This window comes from Schistocerca gregaria, chromosome 3, assembly GCF_023897955.1.
Source record: "Schistocerca gregaria isolate iqSchGreg1 chromosome 3, iqSchGreg1.2, whole genome shotgun sequence".
Taxonomy (NCBI): Eukaryota; Metazoa; Arthropoda; class Insecta; order Orthoptera; family Acrididae; genus Schistocerca; species Schistocerca gregaria.
The window spans coordinates 664,554,331-664,579,344 of NC_064922.1; the positions used below are offsets into that span (position 1 = coordinate 664,554,331).

The window sequence follows — 25,014 nt, forward strand, 5'->3', positions numbered from 1 at the left end:
CCATGGATTTTAATACTTACTCCAAATTCTTCTTTTGTTTTCTTCACTGCTTGCTCAATATACAGATTGAATAACATCGGGGAGAAAGTCTTCATGCAGTATTGTATCTCCCATTTCATCTTCATCCCCTTCCATTTCCATAATATTGTCCTCAAGTACATCGCCCTTGTATAGACTCTCTATATACACCTTCCACCTTTCTGCTTTCCCTTCTTTGCTTAGAACTAGGTTTCCATCTGAGCTCTTGATATTCATACAAGTGGTTCTCTTATCTCCAAAGGTCTCTTTAATTTTCCTGTAAGCAGTATCTATCTTACCCCTAGTGAGATAAGCCACTGCATCCTTACATTTGTCCTCTAGCCATCCCTGCTTAGCCATTTTGCACTCCCTGTCGATCTCATCTTTGAGACGTTTGTATTCCTTTATGTCTACTTCATTTACTGCATTTTTATGTTTTCTCCTTTCATCAACTGAATTCAATATTTCTTCTGTTACCCAAGGATTTCTACTAGCCCTTGTCTTTTTACCGACTTGATCATCTGCTGCCTTAACTACTTCATCTCGCAAAGCTACCCATTCTTCTTCTACTGTATTTCTTTCCTACATTCCTGTCAATTGTTCCCTTATGCTCTCCCTAAAACTCTGTACAACCACTGGTTTAGTCAGTTTATCCAGGTACCATCTCCTTAAATTCTCACCTGTTTGCAGTTTCTTCAGTTGTAATCTACAGTTCATAACCAACAGATTGTGGTCAGAGTCCACATCTGCCCCTGGAAATGTCTTACAATTTAAAACCTGGTTCCTAAATCTCTGTCTTACCATTATATAATCTATCTGAAACCTGTCCGTACCTCCAGGCTTCTTCCATGAATTCAACCTTCTTTTATGATTCTTGAACCAAGCATTAGCTAAGATTAAGTTGTGCTCTGTGCAAAATTCTACCAGGTGGCTTCCTCTTTCATTTCTTACCCCCAATGCATATTCACCTACTAAGTTTCCTTCTCTCCCTTTTGCTACTACCGATTTCCAGTCACCCACGACTATTAAATTTTCGTCTCCCTTCACTACCTGAATAATTTCGTTTATTCCATCATACATTTCTTCATTTTGTTCGTCATCTGCAGAGATAGTTGGCATATAAACTTGTACTACTGTAGTAGGCATGGGCTTCGTGTCTATCTTGGCCACAATAATGTGTTCACTATGCTGTTTGTAGTAGCTTACCCGCACTCCTATTTTTTTTTATCCATTATTAAAGCTACTCCTGCATTACCCCTATTTGATTTTGTATTTATAACCCTGTATTCGCTTGACCAAAAGTTTTGTTCCTCCTGCCAGTGAACTTCACTAATTCCTACTATATCTAATTTTAACCTATCCATTTCCCTTTTTAAATTTTCTAACCTACCTATTCGATTAAGGGATCTGACATTCCACACTCTGATACGTAGAACACCAGTTTTCTTTCTCCTGATAACGACATCCTCCTGAGTAGTCCCCACCCGGAGATCTGAATGGGGGACTATTTTACCTCCGGAATATTTTACCCAAGAGGACGCCATCATCATTTAACCATACAGTAAAGCTGCATGCCCTTGGAAAAAATTATGGTTGTAGTTTCCCATTGCTTTCAGCCATTCGCAGTACCAGCACAGCAAGGCTGTTTTGGTTAGTGTTACAAGGCCAGATCAGTCAATCATCCAGACTGTTGCCCCTGCAACTACTGAAAAGGCTGCTGCTCCTCTTCAGGAACCACATGTTTGTCTGGCCTCTCAACAGATACCCCTCCGTTGTGGTTTGACCTACGGTATGGCTATCTGTATCATTGAGACATGCAAGCCACCCCACCAACGGCAAGGTCAATGGTTCTTTTTTTTTTTTTTTTTTTTGGGGGGGGGGGGGGGAGACTGGAGTAAATACAGAAAATGAGGAAAGAGCTATATACAGAAGCAAAAAGTGAAAAAGTTCTCCCATGGTAAATTTCTATTAAACAGATTAAACTGATACAAAAGCTTGAGATGTAGCATTTGAAATATACGTTCATAGTCCACTGTCACTGCAACTTCCAAATCAGATACACAAATTGCTCACAATGTGAACACACATAAAATGTGCACACTGTACAAATATTTCCTAAAAATGAATAAGATAGGTGGATGGTGTGAGTTGGACACACACACTTTTCAAACTTGTTGGAGAAAGTTAAATGAATCAATTTGAGGTAATGGTCCCTGTAACAGAAATAAATGCGCTGAAAATTATAAGCGAATGCCACACCGATACCTCCAACACTGGAATACATGTAAGAGTACTGTTGCTGTGAACATTGCAAGACAGGCAACTTTCAGAGGTGGTAGTAAGAACCAAAACAAGAAAAACTGTCTGTAAACATGGACTCTAAAATGCATACCGTAAGAGCTGTGTCCACTTGTTCGGTACAGGTGATGTGTTTCACACTAAAAAAAGATGAATAAGTGCTCACTTAGGTGTGCATTTTAGAGCCCATGTTTACTACTTTTTTTCCTTTTCTTTGTCCACACTACCACCTCTGAAAGTTGCATACCCTATGTCCTTGCGACAAGAATATCGAGAAATGTATTCCTCTGTCAGAGGTATCAGAATGGTTTTTGCTTATAACTTTCATCTCGTCCATTTCTGGTACAAGGACCCTTTCCTCAAACTGATACAGTTACCATTCTCCATCATCACTGAAAGTCTGTAAGATCACCCTGAAATAACCTGGTATATACATACATTTACAGGTGCTGGCGTCTATACCATTGACGAGAGCTTCAGCACAAACTACACACAATGTGTGGCCAGTCTGAAGTACCACAAGAAACTAAATGAAATAAGAAAATTATCATAAAATAACTTGTTGAAAGCACGCTCAAGAATTCTTTCTTACTTATTTTCAGTTTCACCCACAAAAAAATCAACTGCACATTCACTAGAACAAATGCTGAGAAAAATAACGTATGTAACTTTTGTTAATGAATGCTAAAACTCTCCCTCCCTCTCTCTGATACTGACTTTCTCCCCCTTAATACAGGAAGAAGCTCGAACATCTCAAGATATTTCCATCTTTCACTGCATCATTGATGAAAACCAATTGTAAATAAATACTGAATTACTCAATTAAAGTCGCCTGCTATCTTTTCCATCTCTTTGTGATGTCTATTCTCAAGAACTACCATAGATGTAGAAAAAGTACACCAAATATGAGTTACTGATTGAGAGGAATCTGAGCTTCTCACCTACACAAGGTGCTCTACTCCTTCACATGGAAGTTTGCAGAACAGGGTCTATTGCACATGGATGTCATACATAATAGGTAATTCCATGATAGTTCTACGGGAAGGGAAAAGGCATAGACTTACAAGGAAAGTAACCATGAAATAATATATTCAGATCCCTTCTACTAGAGAAACTCATAACATGTATGTTTATTAAGGTCATTCATTGCCTTGGATTCAATTTGATTGTATGTGTACATGGAGATGAGAGCCGCCTCTACTTTGACTGTCCTCCTTAGTCCAGTATTCTGGTTGGCTTGAGGCCTTTTGTCACGTATGTCCTCCTGTTAGAAATACAAGCTCAGAAATGATTTTCACAGTCATATACCCAAGAGGTACATAAAAACTGACTTTCATTGGAAAAGCTTCTTAGTGGCAAATGTTTGTCTATAAATTCATCGGGACTTTCAATTTTAGATTTTTTGCGAAATGTCACTGAATGCACATGCACAAGCAGAAACAAGAGAGAAAACACTATAGAATTTCATGCAGCAGGCAACAACACAGATCTGTTCCACTTCACCCTGGACACTGGAGTAGCATGAGGGGGCTGGCGACTCACACATGGGCTTCAGTTGTGATACCAGTTCCTCCTTGGTCCACTCCTTCTTGTCTCCCCATAATGCAAGGCTTGGAGTTATCACTGCCAGCTTGTTGTCATCAGGATAGGGCACGTTTAGGTAATGCACCAGTACTATATCAGGATTCTGGAAACAAATACAACATATGTGAGGTGAAAAGACACAGAATGAAACATGTACCAAATTGTGATAAAACTAAACTCACTTCTAATTAAATAACAGAAGTGATCCTATCCAAATACAACAACACACAAAAGATGAAACAATGGTCACTGGTGAAGGGTTTATGCTGGTGGAGAAGAAAGTTCACCTGCTGTCAACTTGCTAGGAGATTATGATGTGTAGCTAGGAAACCTGCTCAACAACAAGGAAGCCTTCTCCACAGTTTACCATTTACAGCAAGCTTCCATTGATTCAAATGCATATTAGCCAGTTTGCACACTACCCATGCACAGTTAAGAAATTTTTGAATAAATAAGAGAATGAAGTCTGAAGCATTCTGTTTTAAATAAAATGGATATTTTCATACAGAATAACTATTGTGCACATGAGTCATGTTTTGCCCCTGGAAGATGACACAGACCATAATCCCAAATCAGACATCCTTGGAATATTTTTTCCATTGTTTCCCATTATCATTTTCCGGTTAATGCAGGGACTCTGCCCTTATAACATTAGAGTGGAAATTTCTTGTCTGTATGTCTGTCTAGTTCTTTCCCTACAAACTAAAGATTGATCATTTTCAATTCACTTAAAGGCACTGATCAATTATTAGATGCACAACAAAATTATTTCATTTAAGTGCCATTTTGACTCTTTGGAAAATGAGAAGGAGAACTGTCATCAAGAAAAAAGTGAATGCTTCCATTATTATTATTTCCTGGAAGATTACTGTAAGCAAATGATATTAAATACAATGTGTTATAAGAATAATTATGAAAATAATTTGCCAGTATCAAGAGAGCAGCATGTGGGTAATGCAATGGACTTATAAACTTGTAGCATGTTTTGTAAATATAATAAACAGCCATTTCTGATAAAATAAATAAATAAAAATATAAATGTATTTTAGATTATATGTGTTCTTCTATTATCTTTATTACAGGGATAAAATAATAGCACAGGAATGTAAATACATACAACTCAGTCTTAAAAATCAGAACCAACATTCTATATAACACTCATCCAATTTAGACTGAAAAATGTTATACTGTCTCACTTAAAAGTTTCAAAAAACGCATGCTGAGAACAGAATTGTTCCCTATCAGAGATCCTATTTAGAGTACCCTTCTGGCAGAGTGGCGGCAAATTTCTTCCCTGGAAACAACAGCTACATACTTTGATTAAATTTGTAAATCTCACATACTAAAAATAACACAAAACTGTACATGGTTTGTTTTTTCCATTCCTTTGTGTTTACAAATACATTTCATGTTATGTTAATTAACTGCAGCTTTCATACAAATGTACACCACTATTATAACTAAATCAGATAGGAGAGAATAGCATGGGTCATTAAGACCACTGATTACAGTGAAATCCAATGGGTGGCATAAACAGTAACATAATCATTTGATGGGTGTAGCAACATAATATTTTCTAAATTTCATTTGATGTAATAAAACCTTCCAGTACCATGTGAGAGCAAAGTGGAAATAGATGTGAAAAACAGTGTGCATAATCAACTGCACTTTTGACATGGGAGTGTGCTTTTCTTGTAGCATAAACTGTTGATTAGATATGAAATATCGTTCTTCAGATACTGCAGCTGCACTGTAATCACAGGATTCTTGACACAGTAAAGGAGAATATGTTTTCAAGCCATAAAACTCAAAAAGGAGGCCACACTGTACAATTCAATCTTTAATATTAACACACTTTCAGAAATAAAATGAGACCCACTCAGGCATAGATCTAAGGGTTACGGGTTTTTTGGGTGGGGGCTGGGGAGAGGAAGGGATTTCATGGGGGATCATGACCCTCACCCAAAATAAAAAAATTCAGTACAAGTGTTTATATTTCTATATATATGGATCTCAGCTAACTTTCACGTTACAAAGCAGCATGAAAACTAGGTATTGAAAATGGTAAGTAACTCCAGTAATTACATGCTATGTTTAAAAGAGGGCACTTTTCAGTTACTTATGTATCATCCACATGAACAGGCTTGCAGCAGGAGCAGCAGCAGAGAACATTCCGGTCAGCTTACCATACTTAACATCAACAACAAATTTGACATGGCTCTTGAGTTCACAGGTAGAACCAGCAACCCACAGGAAGCTACGTAAGGCAAGAGGGAAAAGGAAGACCCTCCAATAAGGAAAATATAACAGAAAAAAACTGTCTGCCTGAGCACAGGTGGAAATGACTAAAAAAAAAACAGCATTGCTCTCATTTACAGACTCACATATACATAGTCTGCAGACTTGTGTTCAGAATGACAGGACTAAGTGAAATTTGGATAATGGTGGGTGCCATTTTGATTTTATATTGTCTAAATTATAATACAGTTGTTATCATACTACTTCACAAGACTACTTCACAAAACACGCAATTCTTAAATATCCTGAATGTTGTGGCATCGGCCACAAACAAGACTTTCCAACCAGCAGAGAGGTTGCAGGCCTGCCACCAACGAAATCCTGCATCTGGGTGCTAAAATAATTCTCTGCTTAACATTCTTCAGCACAGTAGTCTATCACAATGGTGTGTTGCGTTGCTTCATGCAGTGGCACACAGCTGAGCTTCTGCAGCTATCTATTCGATGGAAAGTGGGCTTCTCTCACAACACACCAGGGTCCGAGGAGTATAAATATCACCTGCTCAGAGATTAGCAGCACTTGTTCTCAGGCCTCCGACTCCCGCCAGTACTGTGACAGTCTCCATGCCAACGGTTGATCAAATGTGTGGCTGGAATCACCTAAGCTTCACTTGGCAGCATCATCAGTTAGACAAAGCTGCTAGTCTACAATCAGCCAGGCAACAGACCTGACGGTTCTGGGTCTGGAATTGGAATCAACAAGACTAGGTTCCTCCCTGAATGTCACTGTCTGACACTCTGGCTTTCTCTGAGCTCTTAGACTCCTGTGTTTGACGTGTGCTGCTCGCACGTCTGGAGCTGCCTGCAGTCTATGCGATGCCAGGCGTAAGTTCACAAGTTGCCAAGCTGTCTCTAGTCGTGCATCAGCAAGGTCATGTACGCACCAACTGTGTTATGCTGAGGTGGTATGTCAATGCCCCAGTAACCACATCCATCATCCAGTTCCTGGATGCCAACACAGACTTCTTATGCAAAAGCCATGTTTAATACTGAGTGAACACTTTTGGCTCTACACTCACTGTGGTACTGCAAGATCCCAACCCACAGATTCCAAATGTGCAGTTTTTGGGCAAAATGGCCATCCTGACCAGTACTGTTTTCAGTGTCGATTACCGCTTCACAGCACCATTACGCTAAAAATGATTTTCAAGTGCTGCATTTCTTTGAATTGTAATTTTTGACCCAAGCAAGTAATTATCACTATCACTATAAAATGATTGGCATTTGTGGTACATTAATGGTGGGGGGTGGTAAGTTATATTTCTGAGGAAGGAGGGGGGGCGGGGGAGAGATACAGTAACAAATTGTGACCCCCCCCCCCCTTACTGACCAGAACTGAACCCTGGATCAGTGTGTGGACCACTGAAGATGACATGTTAGCATCTAAGAAATGTAAAATGGGGGAAACATTGTGTTACACAGAACATAGAATCTGGAAAACAAAATTTTATTTTCAAACACAGAAAAATGGCAAAGCAGCTAATTGATTTTAATTCATCAATTGCCTGACATGCCTTTTAAGAAATTACACAGAAGCACTGCACAAGTTAATGAGAAATCTATGCAAAATAACAACCAAACCAAAACCATGGAACTGACACATTCTGAGCACAGACTGCATAAAAAAATAAATGCATAAAGCTTAAAAAATCAATGCATAAAGTTCAAAATAGCTTCTGCAGATTAAACTGGGACTAATGGCTTCAAAGGGAGAAGCAGCAATACGGGTGGGCAATTTTCGCTATGAACTTTCGCAACATATCTGATAGAGAAAAACAGATCATCAGTAAACTCCTTGAGTGAGCACACTGAAACTTGCGACAGTGGATAATAAATTTTCTAGATGAGGGCTTGCAAGCTCAAGTAGATACTGATAAAAATAAATGTGGAGTTTAATGAAAGACAATGAAGACATCATGACTTGTACCTACATCAACATGTATAGTCTATGAACCACTGTGAAGTGCATGGCACAGACTACATCCCATTGTACCAGTTACTTGGTTTTTTTCCCATTCCATTCACCTAAAGTAATTCTGTCAGAGACAGCAAAGGACTTGGAAGAGCAGTTGAACGGAATGGATAGTGTCTTGAAGGGAGGATATAAGATGAACATCAACAAAAGCAAAACAAGGATAATGGAATGTAGTTGAATTAAATTGGGTGATGCTGAGGGAATTAGTTAGGAAATGAGACACTTAAAGTAGTAAAGGAGTTTTGCTATTTGGGGAGCGAAATAACTGATAATGATCGAAGTGGAGAGGATATCAAATGTAGACTGGCAATGGCAAGGAAAGCGTTTCTGAAGAAGAGAAATTTGTTAACATCGAGTATAGATTTAAGTGTCAGGAAGTCGTTTGTGAAAGTATTTGTTTGGAGTGTAGCCACTTATGGAAGTGAAACATGGACGATAAACAGTTTAGATAAGAAGAGAATAGAAGCTTTCGAAATGTGGTGCTACAGAAGAATACTGAAGATTAGATGCGTAAGATTAGATGCGTAGATCACATAACTAATGAGGAGGTGTTGAATAGGATTGGGGAGATGAGAAGTTTGTGGCACAACTTGACTAGCAGAAGGAATCGGTTGGTAGGACATGTTCTGAGGCATCAAGGCATCACCAATTTAGTATTGGAGGGCATCGTGAAGGGTAAAAATTGTAGAGGGAGACCAAGTGATGAATACACCAAGCAGATTCAGAAGAATGTAGGTGCAGTAGGTACTGGGAGATGAAGAAGCTTGCACAGGATAGAGTAAAATGGAGAGCTGCATCAAACCAGTCTCAGGACTGAAGACCACAACAACAACAACAGCAACAACAACAACAACAACAAAGTGTGGAGCACATGAAGAACAAATTAATGTAATCTTGTCCTCACAACCCCTATGTAAGCAATATGTAGGGGGTTGCAGTATATGCTTAAACAAATCGTTCATGGTTAGTTCCTGAAACTTTGTTGTATGCTTTCTCAGGATAGTTTCCTTCTATCTTCAAGAGTCTGCCAGTTCAGCCCTTTCAACATCTCTGTGATACTGTCCTGCTGGTCAAACAAACATGTGACAAGTTGTGCTGCCCTTCTCTGTATACATTTAGCAACCCCTGATAGTCCTACCTGGTATGGATCCCACACACTCAAGCAACATTCTAAGATGGGTCATATGAGTTTGTAAGCAATCTGTATTGCAGACTGATTTCATTCTCTAGTATTCTATCAAGAAACCAAAATTCTCTTACCTGCTGTTCTCACAACTGAGCCTATGAGATTGTTCCATTTCATGTCCCTACGAAGTGTTACACCCAAGAATTTGTATTTGTTTCTGATTCTGACCGTGACAAACTGATATTATATTCATTGCTTTCAATTTTGTGAAGCGCACAATTTCACAGTTCTGAATATTTAAAGCAAATAATCAATCATTACATTACTCTGAAATCTTATCAAGGACTGACTAAATATTTGTACAGGTTTATTCAGACTGTACTTTATTGTAGAGAACCGCTTGCTCTGTGAAAAGTTTGAAGTTACTGTTGTGTGCAAGGTCATTACTACACCACATGAACAGAAAAGGACCCAAAACATTTCCTTGAGGTACACTCAAAGTTATTTCTAAATCTTTCAATGACTCTCCTTCCAAGATAACACGCTGCATCCTCTCTACCAAGAAATCCTGAATGCAGTCACATATTTCGTCTGGTACCTCATATGACTGTACTTTTGATAATAAGCAGAGGTGGAGCACTGAGTCAAATGCCTATTGGAAATCGGGAAATACTGCATCTTTCAAGATGTCATGAGAGAAAAGTGCATGTTGAGTTTCACATTATCTATGTTTTGGAAATTCCTGCTGGTTAGCGTGAAGTAAGTCATTCTATTCGAAATATCTTATTATGTTGGAGCTCAGGATATGTTCTAAGATTCCACAACAAATGGAAGTCCTGGATGTTGGGTGGTAGTTCTGCAGGTCACTTTTGCTGGCATTTTTGCAAATGGGTGTGACCTGTGCTTTCTTTCAAATAGGCCTGTTGGGCATGAGGTTTCGTTTGTGGGATCCTAGGTAGATTACAGTTAAAAGAGAGGCTAACTGAGCTGCATATTTAGTATGGAATATGATAGGGATTCCATCAGACCCTGCGCCTTTGTTCAATTTTACGGATTCCTGTTGTTCCTCCAGGCCACTGACAACAAAATCTACTTCACTCTTGTTTGCAGAACTACTCTCGGTTTCAGTTCTTGACTTGTCCAAGAGTCCATGGACGCTAACTTTGGTGCCACTAACCACCTATACGTAGGACTAGAAATTTTTTATGTTTTGTGAAAGAACTTTCGACAATATTCCACTACAGCAGTCATTGGAGGCTTCACGCAGAGCCCTCTCGACTTCCAACGTACGAAAGATAATCGAAGAGAAAGATAAGCTAGGAAATACAGGCTACTAGTAAGTTTGTAAGTGATATCAGAAGAACTGGTCCAGGAACACTTTTCCACGGAAGCACACAATTGATTACTATTGACAGCATCTATTTAAACTAAAATGGCGTCAGCTGAAAATATTTGCACCAGGCTGTCACCCACATACGATTTATTATTTATCTACCTACCCATAAACTTGTGGCCGTGGAGATCTAGCCCGCAGAGTACTAGACTCCAGCACTGGAGGTTCCACATTCTATCCAAGATAGGGGCGCCGATTTTTTTCTTCGTTACAGACCCTCCAGGAGGGCCCCAGGTTCACTGAGCCTCCTATTAAATGAGAAATGGTGGTCTTTCCCAGGGGTAATATGTGACCGGGACGATGAGCCCCCCCCCCCCCCCCCCCCATACAACATTTGTATTTATTGTTTTGTTAAACATAGCTAACTTCCTCATTACAAAATAATGTAAAATCAATTTATTAAAAATTACTTGTAAATTTTTTTTTGACCTGTCCAATATCGTATGTACAACCTTACAATTCTATGATTTGTGTTAACTGTTTTGTTTAAGATAGATAATTTCCTTGCTACAAAATAATGTAAAAATCAATTTGTAAAAATTACTTGTAAATAGCTCTCTTGACCTGTCCAATATCATATGTACAGCTGTACAATACTATGATTGCCTGGATCAATAAAAATACAATACAATACCTCTCCTAGTGCCAAGGGGCAAATAAGCTGCCCTCTATCTGCAGTCATGCCAATAGCCCGGTCACCTTTATAAATATAATAATAAAAAAAAATTTGTTTTTCTATATGTCCGATGGTTCAAGATTAATAACGAAAACTGACATGTATGAAAGTATGCCACAGCACAACCAAAGGGTTCCAGTAAAGATGGATCTACGAACGAACCACCTGCGAGATAACTGATGGAAGTGTAGGTTACAACCCGCCATTAGTTTGAGTACTAAATGCTGTCCTAGTTAGTACAAATGTATAGGGGACAGTAAATGAAAACGAGACAGTTGGGAAAAATGGATAAACTGTTTATTTAATTTTATTTTTTCCTCTCCTTTGTCTGTAACTGATTAACACTACAACTCTGTTTACATAGTTCGGCTTGTAAGTCGTCCAATGTTTTGCAGCACCTTGTAACATCAGTGCGAGGTCGATCATCTGCTGCACCAGCAGGAACTACAATTTCCTTTATGCCTTCAAATTAACTGGATTGATTTTCTTCTACTCTGCGCCGACCAACAGCATTTCGAATTTTTAGAGCTGCTGCTAGGTCGGAATTACCTTCACAAATTTATAATTTTGTTTGTTTGTTAGAATGACGACTTTTTTCTGTCGTTCGACTGCGCTGATCTTCCAATTCAGTATGTTTCTTTCCTGTTGAAGGTCTTTCATTAGAGTGTTATCTTTTTGTTGCTTCATCTGTCGCCACGCCGCTACCACCTGCTAACAGGAAGCTACTGAGCCCAGGTCCAAGTACTACAATTTTATTCCTAAAAGTGTTCTGACTAGGGGGTGCCTTCTGGTATGTCCTGTTTGGTTTCTTCCTGCAATTAAAAGCAAGCACATAAAACGTCGAATACAGGCTTTTCATACAATATGTATACTAAAACAACCTGAAGAATTCGCCTAAGTACCCTCTAACAGACAGAAAGATGCGGTTACCGATTTTGCTTTATAATCAGTAGTGAATAATACTGAACTGTATTGTTCTGTTTTTCAATGTGACACAAAACACTAAATATATTTTTAGCGGTCGAGAACGAAAATAAAATTTGAAATAACATAAAACTCAAACTTACTTTTACGTCTACGTGCTACAGCTGTTCTGGTGGTTCTGAAGACGAAGAAACTTTCGAAAAAAAGAAACTGTAAATTTCGCTTATTTTTTCTGCGGTTTTATTTGCAATTCTTTGGCTTTCAAATCCATTTTACGTTCAACACTATCACTACTTCAAACTTCGCCATAAGGTGTTAACTTCGTCTTGTTTATTTTTATCACACATAATATAGCTTGCATTAAAGAATACCTAAATCACTTTTTTACGCTTTTTGAATTTTTTTATATAAAGTGAAAATCATAAAATTGCAGAACCAAGCAAAATGGCCGAGGCGTGACATCTTAGGTACGCAGAGAGTGAAGAACAATCACATCGCGAGGCCGCCACTAGCCAAAAGTGATACAAACAAATTTGAACATTAATAAATAATGATGATAAAGTTGGTAATGTTTTAAATATTTTCGTTACATAGAGTTGTAACGCAGAACAAGGAAAAAAACTTTATATATGTCACGCCTCACCCTTGTCACACGATTTCATACCTTGTTGACCTCCTCCTTCCCCCTTAAGGTCAGACATAATTTATAGATGACCCCAAATGGTATTTGCTAAGGTGAAATCTTCCTGAAAAACTTGTGAAAACAACAGATGATGTTGTTCATTCTATGAACCACTAATAACATTTCCTTAGATAGAAATGACAGCAACATTTGGCTATTTTTGATGTGGAGGTTTGGTTCTATTTGACAAGCAACATAGACCAACTCGATTTGTATGTGGTAAATACTAATTAAATTGAGGCTCTGTTGTGCCTTACACTACCTATAAATTTCACAATCGCTAGTGCTGTGGAACCTTAAAATTCATGGTATAAAGATTGTGTGTGTCTGTGGGAGGGGAGGGGGGGGGGGGAGGATGTTGCGAACTCATTTTAGGTATGGAAATATCACCTAAAGATAATTTTTTGGGTAAATACTTTTGAGCATGACGCAGATATTCAGATCGTTCGAATATTTTCGGCGCAGCCATGCTGCTTGCTACGCGACAACACTGTGATTTCATTTTAATGCCTGCTAAAATATTATGCTGTGATTGTTTCGTTTTAATACTACGTTGACACTAGACGACGACGGCGACGATAGACCACAAAAGAAAGGCGTGGCTGGCGCCATACTGACTTTCTTTGTATTTCCTGTCACAGCCGACGACTACAGCGCTCCGATGGCCGTGCTGGCTAGTGGTGGAAACCTGGATAATGGCTACTTTAATAATTCTCCTGTGATCGACATGAAAACACTGTTATATCACTGTCTTTGATAATCAGTTGTTCTGCTATCATAACTTCCCATGACTGCTAGTGAAACTGATTTTCCTCCGGGGTGTAAGCGACTTCAATACAGTAGCTGCAGTGGTCACGTGAACTAAGAACTGAAAAAAAAAGTGCATATGATCATTAAGTTGAGCGCAGGTGGTGTTAAGTAGTGGATGTGCACTAGCAGTGTGTCAACACTGTTTGTCACAAATCGGAATGGAGCAATGTATCTAAGTAAAGTGTTCAAGACATTCTCTATAACCTTCTGAAGAAGGCAAAAGGTTGAGATCACTCTGTGGTTTAGGCTGGTTGGTTGGTTGGATCAAAAGAGGGGGGAAAGCGACCAAACTACGAGGTCATCAGTCCATTGTTCTGAATAAAACAATGCCACAAGTGTGAGAATAAAACAAACGAGACTGACTACTCAAAACGGAATGAACAGAAAAATCACAAGAACGATGAAGGGCAACAAACTTGTAAATGGGCAAAAGGAAACAAGCAAACCCCAGAAATGAAAAAAACGGGATGAAGAGATTGAAACAACAAAGCTGATTAACATGGCTGGCTGACCATGAGAATAAAAAAGGAGAAGCCAGCCACTCTGCAACACCTTAAAATCTCCACCCTAGAAGCACTAGGGTGGAGGACACAGCGGGACAAGAGACATGCACTAAAACTTAGATCAAACGATAATACCCACCCGCACGAATAAAACGTAAAACTAAAATCAGCCGATGAGGCGTTGTCGGATAAAATTAGCGACAACGAGTCCGGTAACCCAAGATTTCGTAGGTGGGCAGTAAAAGTGGAACAGTGCACCAGAACATAGAGCACTGTCAACTGGGCACCGCACCGACACTGAGGCGGGTCTTCACAGCACGGGAGGTAATCGTGGGTTGCCCAAGCACGGCCAACGCAGAGCCGGCAGAGGACAACTGATTCCCTGCGAGAGGCCTGCATGGAAGACTTCCACACATTCGTAGTCTCCTTAATGACATCAGTTTGTTGTGTGTACTGTAATGCCACTCCGTCTCCCAAACCAAAAAAACCCATTGGCGTAAGTCAGAACGCAGGTCAGGTTCAGAGATGCCCATTTCCAGAAGTGGTTTCCGCGTACCCTGTTTAGCCAGCCTCTCGGCAACTTTGTTGCCTGGGATGATGACATGTCCTGGGGTCCACACAAACACCACTGAACGACAGGGCTGGTCCAGGGGATAGATGGACTACTGGATGGACGCTACCAAAGGATGGCAAGGGTAGCACTGGTCGATAGCTTGTAGGCTGCTCAAGGAGTCAGTACACAGAAGAAATGATTCCCCAGGGAATGAACAGATATACTGAAGTGCACAAGGTATGGCCACCAGCTTTGCAGTGAATACACTGCAGCCATCAGGCGAATTAAGCTGTTCAAAATGGCCTCTGCGGACGAAGGTGAAGCCAACATGACCATCAGTCATCGAGCCGTCGGCGTAAACCACTTCAGAGCCCCATAACATGTCAAGAATCGAGAGGAAGTGACAGCGGAAAGCTGCAGGAGTAACTGAGTCCTCAGGGTCATACGAAAGGTCCACACAAATCTGCAGCCTAGGTGTTCACCATGGAGGTGTATGTGGACTCACTTGGATGGGAGGTGGTAAAGGGAAGGACTCCAGGTCAGACAGAAGGGACTGCACATGAACCACAATCGTTAGCCCTGACCTGCGTCACCAATGCGCGATATGAACTGCTCTGGGTGAAAAAAGGAGATGGTAATTCGGATGCTCAGGAGAACTACAAATGTGTGCAATGTAACTGGCGAGCAGTTGTGCATGTCGGATCTGCAATGGAGGGACTCCGGCCTCCACCAGGACAATGGTCACCCGACTCGTTCTAAAAGCTCTCGTCGCTAGGCGAACGACACACTGGTGCACTGGGTTGAGTAAACGCAACGCTGAGGGCGCCGCCGAACCATAAAACACACTCCCATGGTCAAGGCGAGATTGAACAAGTGCTTTGTAGAGCTGCAGCAGAGTAGAGCGATCTGCAGCCCAGTTAGTGTTGCTCAAACAGCGGAGGGCATTGAGGTGCTGCCAGCACTTCCGCTTAAGCTGACGAAGGTGAGGTAGCCACGTCAATCGGGTGTCGAAAACCAGTCTTAAGAATCGTTATGTCTCCACTACAGGGACTGGATCGTCATGAAGGTAAAGTTCTGGTTCCGGATGAATGGTACGACGGTGACAGAGGTGCATGACAAATGACTTAGCGGCCGAAAACTGGAAGCCATGGGCGAGATCCCATGACTGTACCTTCTGAATGGCTCCCTGTAGGTGCCGCTCAGGAACACCAGTGCTGATGAAGCACCAGTGCTGGAAATGCAGAAGTCGTCTGCATACAGAGAGGGTGACACAGATGCTGCTAGACTGTTAATGGCCACTAAAATTAGTGATACACTCAATACAGAGCCCTGCGGAAACCCATCCTCCTGGATATGGGGAAACTATGGGAGGCACCAACCTGGACATGGGAAGTACAGAGTGACAGGAAATTCTGGATAAAAATCGGGATTGGGCCTCAGAGACCCCACCCGTTTAATGTAGCAAGGATATGATGTCGTCACGTGGTGTCATTCACTTTGCGTAGATCAAAAAAGATGACAACAAGGTGTTGGCGTCTGGAAAAGGCTGTTCAGATGGCAGACTCGAGGGACACAAGATTATCAGTGGTAGAGCGCCTCTGGCAGAAGCCTCCCTGACTTGGAGTTAGTAGGCCACGTGACTCCAGGACCCAACCCACCCGCCGAAACATAGGTACATAGCACGCCATTGATGGTAACGCCAGGGACACCTCTTGGGGTACGGTACCCAAATAGACGTCTGATATTCGTCTAGACTTGGAAACGTAACGTATGGCACCCAATGGTCGACACGTACCTCTCCGAACATTCCTGTTTGCAGTAACCACAACCAACAGCGGGAACGCCTTGGGCTGCGGATCGGAGCCACCAGGAGGGGAAGCCGCCGGCTGTGGAACACGCACCACCGGGTAAACACAGGTCGAGTCGGACAACAGACCAACGACAACTGACAACGACCGACTACGACCGACTATGAGCGACACAACAAGGAAGAGATAAACAACGGACGCTTGTGGAAACCACAATACCAAACATAAATCCACTCAGAACCAGAGCCAGGCAAATGTCAACAACGAGCAACGACCAGAACGCAGTACCGCCGAGATAGAAACGAAATCCAGAGAGAGTACCAGACTAGCTGGACTAGGGCAGAGCGCGTCCCTATATACGAAACCGTGGGGAGCGGCTACTGGCCGCTGTCTGCACGTGGCTTAGCGGTGGCTGCGCGAAATAGCCGCCGCAGATGCGGTCCATTTGTTCTGCCGCGTGTTCGACTTCCACGGCGGAAGGTACTAGACTGTTTCCATCGTTTTATAAGCTAGCGTACACGGGCACAGAGCCGCTTAAAGGCTATCACATGTTCTAGGGGAATGTGTCGCTTATGTCACTGTAGAGCTCGCCGACGCTCTGTAATTGCTTCAGCGACTTCCAGCGACCACCAAGGGACGGTCTTTCGCCGGGGGCACCCTAAAGAGCGAGGGATCGCGTTTTCTGCGGCAGAAACGATTGTGGTAGTCACCTGCTCAACCATCACATCGATGTTGCCATGTGGGGCAGAGTTAACAGTGACATCAGAGGTGAAATTTTACCAGTCTGCCTTGTTTAAAGCCCATCTGGGCAGATGTCTGTGGGCCTAACGCCGGGGTAGTGACAAGAAGATGGGGAAGTGGTCACTGCCACACAGGTCGTCATGTGCTCTTCAGTGGACAGATGGGAGAAGTCCTGGGCTGCAAATTGATAAATCAATGGCTGAGTAACAACCATGAGCCACACTGAAATGAGTGGCGGCCCCAGTATTTAAGAGGCAGAGGTCGAACTGAGACAGCAAAGCTTTGACATCTTTGCCTCGGCCAGTAAGCACGGTGTCACCCCACAAGGGGTTATGGTCGATAAAATCTCCCAAAAGTAGGAAATGTTTAGGGAGTTGATCAATAAGTGCAGTTAATACATTCAGGGGTGCTGCACCATCTGGAGGAAGATACATATTGCAGACAGTTATTTCCTGTGTCGTCCATATTCTGATAGCCACAGCTTTAAGAGGGGTTTGAAGGGGCTCAGGTACACTACACACTGAGTTTATGACATAAACGCAAATTCCACCTGCCACTCGATTATAGTCGCTACAGTTCCTGTATGTCCCTTATAGCTGCAGAGAGCAGGGGTCCACAGTGTTGAGAACCAGGTTTCCTGAAGGACAATGCAGAAAGCAGGTGTAAAGCTTAACAGTTACCGTATCGCAGCCAGGCGGTGGAAAAAATCGCAGCAATTCCACTGGGGGATGACATCATCGTGAGACTGGGAAGACATGGAACATTCAAAGGGGCAGTTTACGCCTCAGGGTCAGCGGCTACCACCGACTTTATGCATGAGCAGTCTATATCTATTGTACCTGAGGCTCCGGCGAGATCCACGTCCTCAGCAGACACCACAATCTCCACCCCATCCTCAGATGCAGAGCTTGTAGGTAGCGGTGGTTTGGGTGCCACCGTAAGTCCCTTGTTCTTAGGGGTCTTCGTTTTCGATTTCTAGCGGTGTTCCTTGGGTTTCCCTGGGTGAGAGGACTTCACTGAGTCTCCAGGACTGAGGATGAGCATGAAGCCCTACGACTAGCTGCTTTTCGGCTCTTCAGCCACTGGTGGGTGTCATCTTTCTCACTAGCAGAAACCTGCGGAGAAAGTGACCCATGGAACCCCTTCCTAGTGAGAGGACCCGAAGAAGCCTTACGCTTATCTGGCTCAGAAGTGGGGACTGAAACCCCTGATGGTTGGGGGGGGGGGGGGCGGTGTTGCTCCCGAAGCAGGTGGTGCGGGAGCAACAGGGAGGGAAGTGCCCCCCACCATCAAGGGGGCAGGTGTAGTCTCCCGGTTCTAAGAGGTGACAGGAAGTCTAGGAACTGATGGGGCGGGACCTGTTCTCATAGCAGCGGCATATGAGGTCATAGCCACAGGATGTAGGCGCTCAAATTTCCTCTTAGTCTCAGTGTAGGTCAGGTGGCCCAGGGTCTTATATTCCATGATTTTCCTCTCTTTCTGTAAAATCCTGCAGTCTGGCAAGCAAGATGAAGGTGCTCGTCGCAGTTGACACAGATGGGAGTCGGGGCACATGGAGTATTGGGTTGCGATGGACGTCCACAATCTCGACATGTGGGGCTGGAAGTACAGCAGGAAGTCATACTGGCCGACCTTCCAGTACTTAAAGCACCACATTGGGGGAGGGATATATGGCTTGACGCCACAGCGGTATAACATCACTTTGACCTTCTCGGACAATGTGTCACCCTCGAAGGCCAAGATGAAGGCACTTGTGGCAACCTGGTTATCCCTGAGACCCCAACGGACGCGCCGCACGAAATGAACACCTCGCCGCTCTAAATAGGCGCGCAGCTCATCGTGAGACTACAAAAGAAGATCCCTGTGGAAAATAGTATCCTGGACCATATTTAAGCTCTTATGAGGCGTGATGGTAACAGAAACATCCCCCAACTTGCCACAAGTAGTAATGTCCGTGAGTATGCAGAGGATGCTGTATTTATCAAAACTGACCCAGAACGCATTTTGGACAAGCCCTCCACCTCACTAAACTTTTCCTCCAAATGCTAAAAAAATGAAAAAAAACCACCTGAGGCTTCATGGACATGAAAGATTCCCCATCAACTCTCATACATACGAAGTACTGGGGCGAATAAGCTTCTCTGCCATCCTTAGCCTGGCGTTCCTCCCATGGTGTGGCCAGGAAGGGGAACGACTTGGGGGTCATATTTCTTAGCATTAAAGTTAGACTTTGCCTGCCTAGAGACTGCTGGCAGCGAACCATCAGCAAGAGATGATGTACTACGTTTCATGGTGTGTCATCTGCCCTGATGCCACCCACTCCGACCAGGGGTCCTCTCCACGGGCGCCACAAAACCGCAGCAAAGGCCACCTCCACCTGGCAGGCTGGCCATTGCCAGGAGTCCCGATGCCTCAGGGTGATGGGTATCTACTCCTTGGCATATGTGGGGAGTTAACGGCACAGGAATCAGCAGAGCGATCCCGCAGTTGCTAGGGGGCTACAGCCAACAGGTTACATGGCGGCCCCACCACAAGGGACGGGCTACCGTGCTGGATATGAGGCAGAAAGAAGTCCATGGTGATCGTCGGCACAGAAAGTGACACTGCATAGTGCACGGTGGAAAACGCACCCAGGAAGGTGTCCTCGTCCAAGACATGGATAATGGGCGGAACTGCAATGCGACGACGAGGAAGTGGGCTAAAGATCTCAACGCAAGATGGACACGATGTAAGGCGTCCTTCCCCAACTGGCTCGCTTTTCGGGAAAATTTTGAAAAATGGAGGTCAAACCCTAGAGGGGACCATCACATACAGGCCGAAATGTGTGAGACTCCTTTTAATCGTCACTTAGGGCCGTTGTTCGTAAAGGTCGACTCGTCAAGAGAACAATACTCGAGCAAAGAAATTGGGATCTTGTATTTGCTAAAGCGACCACTGGCAAAATGTAGAAATCATTTTAACGAAATTCTTCATGGTGGGAAATATGAAACGGAAGATAGTTTCATTTCAAAGTTCAGTTAACGGTAGTATATTTGCCAACTCATGACTCAACTGCCAAGTGCTAATGCGGGGATTAGATTCACTGCAGCTAATATCGCAATTAATTCTCTCCAGCAACTCCTCATCGGTGGTTCGTCTTTCGTGATCTTACTCGACGAAAAGAAGCGCCTGATCGCAATCCGTCTGGAAGACGCTGAGCTTACGGGCCTACAGCATTATCGACATTCCTGGCACTTTATCTATAAACGTAAACCGTTTAAATTTGTTCTTGTATGGCAATAGCGTTAATGCTAATACTGCGCGATCAGGTTACAAAGGAAAGTATCTGAGAAATAAGGGACGACGTGCACACAATGAGAGCAAGTCAAGTACTGAATGAACGGATGAATGTTTCAAAACAGTTACAGGGAGTAAAACTGCACCACAATGAGTCGTTGGCCACACACGTCTGTCTTTCTTTTTTTCTTTTTCATGTAATACATACTTCTTGAGATAGTATCGACCATCGTTTTTTAATTCAACTGTGCTAAGTGTCGATTACAGCGTTATACGTCGCGCAACGACTTAAGTGTTACATGAAAAAGTTAGGTATTTTTTTCTGTAGAAGCTGTTTCTACAGTTAAATGAGGTATTCTTATTTGAGATATTCGAAATTGCCCCGTCCCACACTCGGGGGTGGGGGTGGGGATTATGGGGTGGGGGGGCTGGGGGAGGGGTCAACACCAGTATCATTGAACAGCATTTTTAATAATACTGAACACCATAAAATCACCACATTTTCATCAGGGATTTTATTTTAAAAGTACTATGAACCACCAATAATTTTTCAAACAATCGCCACTACTATCCTCCAGTGCGCTTTTTAATATCTAAGTTTTGTCATATGCTTTCCTTAGAAATCATAAATATTGTTCACCATTGGGTGTTTAAAAAATAGTCACTTACCAACAAAGTTCTGTTTTTAACGCGATGCGTAGTTTGAGACAATTCGTTGTGTCAAGATAAAAAACACCCAGTATAGCCCCTTACTCCCACGTCTTTTCTTTAAAATTACTAGCATATGTTGGCAACGATATTCGGATGCATGATACTTACTATTGAACACAGTATCATTGCCTTTTCTGCCTCTCAAATCATAAAGATGTTATCCAGCTGCAAAATTATGCAGGTATAACCGACAGTATGATGTTCCGCAAAATAAGCACGTTTGATTTCGTATTTGAATTAAACATTACACCTCTTACCTCAACTTTTCAACATTTTTCTTCAATCACTCTAGTTCACTATTATCAAAGCTATGTTTCAATCATTTCGTTAAATGAAATAATTTTAACGTCTCATGTATAATGAGCTATAAGGTAGCAGAGTCACCACAATACTCACCAGTAGAGCATACACTAAAATATTATTTGGCATTGAAATTCTGAAATTGACTATAAGGTCTGGATGAGTAAGAACGTCTACGAAGGTCAAACATTTGCAGTGATGCTTAGTTCTCATCCGCTACAATATTTTTAATGTAATTTTTCAACAAACACATACACAGAATCTCGGAAGAACGGGATGTTGTAATGGTGTGAAAACAAATTCACACCTAAATTTTTTCATGGCAGGCCGTGAAGTTTCACATACCATCGGAAAAATGACATACTCATATTTATAAGAGAAAGTTCAGTCACTCCACTGCAAAGTTAACCTGTCTATGGTACTGCGACAGCATAAAAATTCAAATGCAATACCGGCAAAAGCAAATTGAATTTTTCATTAGTCCGCAGGGTGTATGTCAATAACTGACAGCCATTGCATGAATACAGTATAAAATGGGTACTCAATATGTATGAGACTGCTGAACGTAAATTAGGTTTCATGTGCAGAAAACACAATGCAATTACTCATATAATATAAAAACTTCAAAACATCACGATTTGATACGGGAAGTCAAAGAAAGAAAAAGTTTTTATCGCCTTGTTTTTTGGCATTACAACTTTACTATTAAAATAACTCCTACATGTCAGAACGTAATGCAAGCAACTAAATAAAAGAAACAGACGTTATGGCTCGTGGTTGTAATTTTTGTTACGACATCGCATAACACGCCTCCGACAGTTATCATGTAGCTGCGTCAACAGGGAATGAAGTAAAGCACTCCCTTAGAAAAAGCAGGATAGTAGCAGTGAAAGAAAAGCGTCAAAATAATAGGAAGAAAGGAACTCGAAGAAGGAATTTTTCAAGTGAAATAAAGAGGTTTTGGTAGCCCTGGACGGGTAGGTGTGGGGGTGGGGGTGGGGGAGGGGGTGTAGACGGTTTATTTTCCACATAAAAGTGTGTTGACTCTACATTGAATAGAGATATGAGTTGCTAACAATATAAGGGGAGATAAAAAAGTTTCCGTTCGAAGACCGTAGAGTCCAGAATCCGTATGACACTCAGGCAAAATCTTCATAAGCAGTAAGACTATCACCCCACCGGCGCACCACGTTGAAGATACCAATATGTTAAAACACCGTGTCCTGCTTCGTGAAGAAGTCCGTAACTGCATGCTGCACATCATCGTCTGACAGGAGTCGTCGGCTCTTCCAAGGCCTCTTTTAAGGGACGGAGAGCGTTTTTATTACAGAGGGAGATATCAGGACTATAAGCCAGGTACTCGGGTGTCTCATACTTGAATTGACGAACTTCTGTGTTACCACATTCGCGGTATGGGGATGTGGTTATCATGAAACAACAGCACCCCTTGTCCCGCGCCAAACCCAACCGATGGTTTTCGGCAGACGTGCTGCTCTTGTAAATTCTTTGTCGAACGGTGTTTGTCCTTCGGCAGCCAAGGGAATAATAACATGCACGTTTGTCCTATTGGACGCTGTAACATTACAGGACATATTGAAGTATTCGATACTCTAGACTTTTAGGGGATGTCGATACAGATATGCAAAATGTAAAGGGAAACTTTGGTGATGTTTAAATATTGTACTGTGTCAATATTAGGACATTTTGCACAGAAAGAACAAAAATAGAATTACTGTAAATATGTATTACTGTTAGTAACTAATTTTCATTCAATTTCGTAATTATATTTCATTTTGTAAAAGAAAGACTCACTGTTTGCTGTAGCTCTGATTAATTGTATAAATTATCAGTTTTGAGCTACATTATTTCGTACAATATGGACAAGATACTTTTAAAAAGTCACCAGCTAAAGAGAAAGTCTGTAAATGAACGTTTAATGCACACTTCTGGAACTTTCTATGGAGAAATTCTATATTATGATCGCAAAAATACGAAAACTTGTGAAAACTGTTTCATAACCTAATTTCGAAAGACGATTTGTATCAAGAAATATTGCTAAAAAGATTTATTTACGTTTTGGAACACGATTTAAATCATTTTACATATAAATAGTTGTTCTAAATCACTCAAGAAATATCCACAATCAAATGTCAAGATATTTCTGGAAACATCGGTACAAATCTGGTGAAGGTTATCCAGAAGCTGGTAGAAAAATGTTATAAAATCTATTTGGAAATTATGCTTGTAAGAATTTATATGTACTGATCCTTTTACTTACTTTAATCTGTACTAAAATTCTGTAATGTCTAATTTAGTTTTAAGTCATGAATTGCTATCGTATTGTAAACAAAACATTGTCAAAGACTCTCATTGTTTGGAAAGATATTAATACACCTAGGAGTTGTCAGTTGCCAGTTCGGATGTGCAGTGCGGTTGGCTCGGAGAGTCAGTTGTTGAGTCTGTGAAGTCTGTCAGTTCTGTTTGTAAATAAACGTCTGTAATGAAGAATTACTTGTTGTCGTCAATATGAACTCAAGACCTTTTGCACGAAGCAGACACCTCCTAATGGAACGTTTTAATTTGGTGTTGAGGAGCTGAAATGTTATAATTTGGTGGAGCAGCTGAAATGTTATAATTTGGTTGAGGAAGCTGGGATGTTATAACGCATTTGGTAGTAACGTCGCCGTAATTCACGTTTCCGCAATTACCGCACGCACGTCGGCAAGACACGAATTCCACACTAATTCCTTGCCCAGCTTGCACAGCGTGTTCACAAGATGAATGTATAAAATGAGAAAGCTAGTAAAGTAGATCATAACAAGAAACTTTCAGGTAACCACCCAAGTCCGAAACCTTCAGCGTTCAGCGCTAGTCATCATTTAACAGCGCCGTGCGCCGCCAAGGAGGTAGGCATACAACCTGCTATTCGAGTCGACAAGGTAGCAGGTCTGCAAGGCAACGTTTTCAATTTATTTGACATCAAGGTAAAAGAGAGGCGGGGTTGAGTTTCATCGCCTTTAATTGCAAACAGTTACAAAAGCTGCTCGACAAAGGCGAAAAAAAGCAGCAAGGGGCGTGAAGTCGGGGCAACGGGCAGGCCGTGCGGCCTGTCCACCGCGCCGAATCCAGTTCTCACCAAACGTTTCACACAGATGACTTCAGACCGCATGAGCCAAGTGCGCAGATCCACCATCATGTTGGAACCACGTGCCCTGTCGCATCTTGAGTGCGGCATGTTCCAATAGCTCTGGCAATGTTTCCCTTAAGGAGGTTAAGCGTCGGTTTGCGTTCAGTCGTCAGGGCAGCACGCATTAACCAATCAGATTATCGCCTGCTAAA

General features: G+C 42.0%; 1 protein-coding gene across 3 annotated transcripts in view; it reads right to left on the reverse strand.

The window, feature by feature from the left end:
* LOC126356325 (calmodulin-binding transcription activator 1) overlaps nt 1-25,014 on the reverse strand; it is a 1,852,577-nt gene that overhangs the window by 328,005 nt on the left and 1,499,558 nt on the right. For 2 of the 3 annotated variants that reach the window (XM_050007299.1, XM_050007300.1), the window contains exon 9: nt 3,859-4,003. In XM_050007299.1, coding sequence (XP_049863256.1) covers nt 3,859-4,003 — 145 coding nt within the window. Of the gene's footprint in view, nt 1-3,819; nt 4,004-25,014 lie in introns of all 3 variants that reach the window. The other variant, XM_050007298.1, reaches the window with a different exon arrangement.